Source organism: Drosophila willistoni, unplaced genomic scaffold (assembly GCF_018902025.1).
Source record: "Drosophila willistoni isolate 14030-0811.24 unplaced genomic scaffold, UCI_dwil_1.1 Seg75.1, whole genome shotgun sequence".
Classification (NCBI taxonomy): domain Eukaryota; kingdom Metazoa; phylum Arthropoda; class Insecta; order Diptera; family Drosophilidae; genus Drosophila; species Drosophila willistoni.
In genome coordinates this window covers 1,743-7,007 of record NW_025814654.1, presented here as the reverse complement: position 1 = coordinate 7,007, position 5,265 = coordinate 1,743, and the positions used below count along the sequence as shown (strand labels likewise).

At 39.0% G+C, this 5,265-nt stretch overlaps 2 protein-coding genes across 4 annotated transcripts; both read right to left on the bottom strand.

Moving 5' to 3' along the window:
- Nucleotides 1–666: 666 nt before the first annotated feature.
- On the bottom strand, nucleotides 667–1,433 carry LOC124461931. 2 transcript variants are annotated; one of them, XR_006955324.1, is made up of 3 exons: nucleotides 1,362–1,433; nucleotides 1,038–1,210; nucleotides 667–976 (listed from the first exon to the last, which is right to left on the bottom strand). XR_006955324.1 is itself a non-coding variant. In XM_047013336.1 (2 exons), exons 1-2 carry the CDS (start codon nucleotides 1,296–1,298, stop codon nucleotides 911–913), a joined length of 327 nt encoding a protein of 108 aa, XP_046869292.1. In that variant the 5' UTR covers nucleotides 1,299–1,433; the 3' UTR covers nucleotides 667–910. The 2 variants fall into 2 exon arrangements, 1 of the variants encoding a protein (XP_046869292.1); XM_047013336.1 differs by having other exon boundaries at nucleotides 1,038–1,433.
- Nucleotides 1,434–3,255: 1,822 nt separating this feature from the next.
- LOC124461930 lies at nucleotides 3,256–4,023 on the bottom strand. 2 transcript variants are annotated; one of them, XR_006955323.1, is made up of 3 exons: nucleotides 3,952–4,023; nucleotides 3,628–3,800; nucleotides 3,256–3,566 (listed from the first exon to the last, which is right to left on the bottom strand). XR_006955323.1 is itself a non-coding variant. In XM_047013335.1 (2 exons), the coding sequence occupies exons 1-2, from the start codon at nucleotides 3,886–3,888 to the stop codon at nucleotides 3,501–3,503; spliced, it is 327 nt and encodes a 108-aa protein (XP_046869291.1). In that variant the 5' UTR covers nucleotides 3,889–4,023; the 3' UTR covers nucleotides 3,256–3,500. The 2 variants fall into 2 exon arrangements, 1 of the variants encoding a protein (XP_046869291.1); XM_047013335.1 differs by having other exon boundaries at nucleotides 3,628–4,023.
- Nucleotides 4,024–5,265: the final 1,242 nt, after the last annotated feature.

Sequence of the window (5,265 nt, the reverse complement as noted above, 5' to 3'; positions counted from 1 at the left end):
TGCCGCTGCGGCTGATACTGCTGGTCTTAACTTGCATTTTCAGTTACCGCTCAAAACTTTAAAATTTAGGAAAATTAGAAAAGTCTTTAAAAATATAACTTTGTAGATCCTCAAATTAGAACTAGATAAAAAATTAGAAGGTAATATCAAAAGCCTAAGCCTAAGGACTGAGTTATAAAAGACACTTCATAGAACCTAGAACATAGAATTAGACAAAAAAATCTACATAATTTACATACATAAAATATACATAATACATAATTTAATTAATTTCCGTAATTCAAAACAAATAAACATAATAGTTGTTGGCTCCCACAGTAAATTCATTGAGTTTCTTTAAAATCTCGTAAACCATCAAACTATAAACGACAGAGCCAGTGTTTGCATTTGCTACATAGCAGCAATTTCAATAAAACTATTGCTCTGCTCCTGCTACTGCTCTGAAGGGCTAGCAATAGCACAGGCATTAAAAACGAGATGAGAGCGGAGCAAACAAAATAAATTTTTGTGCTACTGCTACGGAGCATTTCCTTTTCTGTTGCTCTCGTAGCAATTTCGTAGTCGCTCTCGTAGCAACTTCGTAGTCGCTCTCATAGTAGATCTGTATTAGAGGTGGGCATGGGCCGAAATGTTACATCCAACCCAACTCAGCCCATGGGTTTAAAATTTCACCCGCTCCCGAAAGCTAAAAAAATTTTGACATTCAGAGGAATCTGTAATTCCACAAAGGATCAACTCTGGAGTGATGCCACTCTGTTGGTTGATGTCGTTGTGTTTGGCTACCCTGGTGAGCTGTCAATTGCCTTTCTTTCCTTTCCGGTCTCTGTCCCCTACCCTCCCGCACCCAACTCGAAATTTGGTTATTCAGGGAAAGTTGTCGATGGCACGATCCAAATGAGATGAGTTTTGTTTAACCAGTAAAATATTTTCCAAAGTGTCGGCCAGTACCAGTTTCAATGATGAAAATGCTCGTGACCTACATAAATAAAATAAAAAGATGTCAACATATTTCTTTCAGTTAAAACAATACTTCTTACTTGTGTTGGCGGAATGGCAAAACATACTTTGCTCAGTTCATACAGTTCAGGATCAGACGACCTTCGTTCTCTCCAGAAGTTCAAAACATTAACATTTGCTTTCATGTAAGGAAGTATTAGGGTTTCGATTTTTGTATAAACATCGGTGCATTCATCTGTAGGCGATATTGTAGCTGCCAAATAAGTGTCCAATAAGTCAAAATCTTTATTTTCCTGACCCTCTTCAAGAATTGAACTTATTGAAGTTGTTGAATCCAACATTTCACAACCACTTGGCAACACAAAAAAAAAAAATTTTTTTGGATTATTTTATGAATTTCTTACCTATGCCAACCCCGGTTACACAAAACAAAAATTAACTTATGTATTGTCAGATAATGCCAGTGTTGCCAGAGAATTTATTTATCATTAAGGCAAGGTGATATTAAAAATAAACAACGACTTGTCTGTTTGACAGATTTAAGGAGAGTGATCTTGAAACGAAAATTGTACAACAAATCAAGGACTGATCTGCGTTTCTTTTATTTCACAGGAATTTAAACTGCTTCGCGACGGTCTCAGATTAACTTGAATTATTCCGTTTGCTACGCTCACACGCAGAGTAATTGAAATATTTGATCTGCGCTGTTTTTATTTAATAGGAATTTTAGGTACGTTACGGCGGTCACAGAGCAACAAGAATTGTTTCGTTTGTCAATGTTCCAATGAACTTTGGCACACGCAGAGCAATTGAAAGAATTGATTCGCGCTGCTTTTATTTCATAGGAATTTTAGGTGCGTAGCGGCTGTCGCAGAGCAACAAGAAATGTTGCGTTTGTCAAGGTTCCCAGGAACTTTGGCACACGCAGAGCAAATTAAACAATTGTTTCGCGCTGCTTTTATTTCATATGAATTTAGAAGCGTCGCGGCGGTCGCAGATCAACTAGAATTATTGAATTTGTTCGGCACGCGCAGAACAACAGTAAAATTGTATTTGCTGAGATTCGGAGAAATGTCTCATCATCCAATACACAAATTCTTGGCAGCGATTCCAATATGTTTTTTGTGTAACCATCCTCTTTAATTTTTCGGTGGGCATTCACAAGAAACAAAACTTTTATATTTTTTTTTTTTACTCACTTTTTACTGCACTTACTTTATTTTTTATTCACTTTATTTTGGGAACACATTCATTTAAGGCACTTATGGGCGAGAAAAAAAAACAATTTTATTAATTAAATTTATTTATTATTTGAGGAGGTCACCTTGCAGTAGCAAGGATTTGATCTCCGTCCCCAACGGCACGCACACCACCCAATCATCAAGACTTTGATTCGATCTCACGTTATAATGGTTTATTTCCTCTTTTAATCTCTCTCGGGTGTTCACCCATCCACCTCCGGCTTCGGCCTCTTGGCCCGTTCTGCCCACACTCCCTCTGCTGCTGCTCCCCTTCTGCTCGCTGCCCCTTTTGCTGCTGCTGCTGCCGCTGATGCTGGCGCTGCTGCTTCTGCCGCTGATGAAGCTGCTGATGCCGCTGCGGCTGATGCTTCTGATGCTGATGCTGAAGCTGTTACCGCTGATGCTGCTGCTGCTGATGCCGCTGCGGCTGATACTGCTGGTCTTAACTTGCATTTTCAGTTACCGCTCAAAACTTTAAAATTTAGGAAAATTAGAAAAGTCTTTAAAAATATAACTTTGTAGATCCTCAAATTAGAACTAGATAAAAAAATTAGAAGGTAATATCAAAAGCCTAAGCCTAAGGACTGAGTTATAAAAGACACTTCATAGAACCTCTATACAATTAGACAAAAAATCTACATAATTTACACGTTAACTAATTTCCGTAATTCAAAACAAATAAACATAATAGTTGTTGGCTCCCACAGTAAATTCGTTGAGTTTCTTTAAAATCTCGTAAACCATCAAACTATAAACGACAGAGCCAGTGTTTGCATTTGCTGCTACATAGCAGCAATTTCAATAAAAATATTGCTCTGCTCCTGCTACTGCTCTGAAGGGCTAGCAATAGCACAGGCATTAAAAACGAGATGAGAGCGGAGCAAACAAAATAAATTTTTGTGCTACTGCTACGGAGCATTTCCTTTTCTGTTGCTCTCGTAGCAATTTCGTAGTCGCTCTCGTAGCAACTTCGTAGTCGCTCTCATAGTAGATCTGTATTAGAGGTGGGCATGGGCCGAAATGTTACATCCAACCCAACTGAGCCCATTGGTTTAAAATTTCACCCGCTCCCGAAAGCTAAAAAAATTTTGACATTCGGAGGAATCTGTAATTCCACAAAGGATCAACTCTGGAGTGATGCCACTCTGTTGGTTGATGTCGTTGTGTTTGGCTACCCTGGTGAGCTGTCAATTGCCTTTCTTTCCTTTCCGGTCTCTGTCCCCTACCCTCCCGCACCCAACTCGAAATTTGGTTATTCAGGGAAAGTTGTCGATGGCACGATCCAAATGAGATGAGTTTTGTTTAACCAGTAAAATATTTTCCAAAGTGTCGGCCAGTACCAGTTTCAATGATGAAAATGCTCGTGACCTACATAAATAAAATAAAAAGATGTCAACATATTTCTTTCAGTTAAAACAATACTTCTTACTTGTGTTGGCGGAATGGCAAAACATACTTTGCTCAGTTCATACAGTTCAGGATCAGACGACCTTCGTTCTCTCCAGAAGTTCAAAACATTAACATTTGCTTTCATGTAAGGAAGTTTTAGGGTTTCGATTTTTGTATAAACATCGGTGCATTCATCTGTAGGCGATATTGTAGCTGCCAAATAAGTGTCCAATAAGTCAAAATCTTTATTTTCCTGACCCTCTTCAAGAATTGAACTTATTGAAGTTGTTGAATCCAACATTTCACAACCACTTGGCAACACAAAAAAAAAAAATTTTTTTTGATTATTTTATGAATTTCTTACCTATGCCAACCCCGGTTACACAAAACAAAAATTAACTTATGTATTGTCAGATAATGCCAGTGTTGCCAGAGAATTTATTTATCATTAAGGCAAGGTGATATTAAAAATAAACAACGACTTGTCTGTTTGACAGATTTAAGGAGAGTGATCTTGAAACGAAAATTGTACAACAAATCAAGGACTGATCTGCGTTTCTTTTATTTCACAGGAATTTAAACTGCTTCGCGACGGTCTCAGATTAACTTGAATTATTCCGTTTGCTACGCTCACACGCAGAGTAATTGAAATATTTGATCTGCGCTGTTTTTATTTAATAGGAATTTTAGGTACGTTACGGCGGTCACAGAGCAACAAGAATTGTTTCGTTTGTCAATGTTCCAATGAACTTTGGCACACGCAGAGCAATTGAAAGAATTGATTCGCGCTGCTTTTATTTCATAGGAATTTTAGGTGCGTAGCGGCTGTCGCAGAGCAACAAGAAATGTTGCGTTTGTCAAGGTTCCCAGGAACTTTGGCACACGCAGAGCAAATTAAACAATTGTTTCGCGCTGCTTTTATTTCATATGAATTTAGAAGCGTCGCGGCGGTCGCAGATCAACTAGAATTATTGAATTTGTTCGGCACGCGCAGAACAACAGTAAAATTGTATTTGCTGAGATTCGGAGAAATGTCTCATCATCCAATACACAAATTCTTGGCAGCGATTCCAATATGTTTTTTGTGTAACCATCCTCTTTAATTTTTCGGTGGGCATTCTCAAGAAACAAAACTTTTATATTTTTTTTTTTTACTCACTTTTACTGCACTTACTTTATTTTTTATTCACTTTATTTTGGGAACACATTCATTTAAGGCACTTATGGGCGAGAAAAAAAAAACAATTTTATTAATTAAATTTATTTATTATTTGAGGAGGTCACCTTGCAGTAGCAAGGATTTGATCTCCGTCCCCAACGGCACGCACACAACCCAATCATCAAGACTTTGATTCGATCTCACGTTATAATGGTTTATTTCCTCTTTTAATCTCTCTCGGGTGTTCTCCACCCATCCACCTCCGGCTTCGGCCTCTTGGCCCGTTCTGCCCACACTCCCTCTGCTGCTGCTCCCCTTCTGCTCGCTGCCCCTTTTGCTGCTGCTGCTGCCGCTGATGCTGGCGCTGCTGCTTCTGCCGCTGATGAAGCTGCTGATGCCGCTGCGGCTGATGCTTCTGATGCTGATGCTGAAGCTGTTGCCGCTGATGCTGCTGCTGCTGATGCCGCTGCGGCTGATACTGCTGGTCTTAACTTGCATTTCAGTTACCGCTCAAAACTT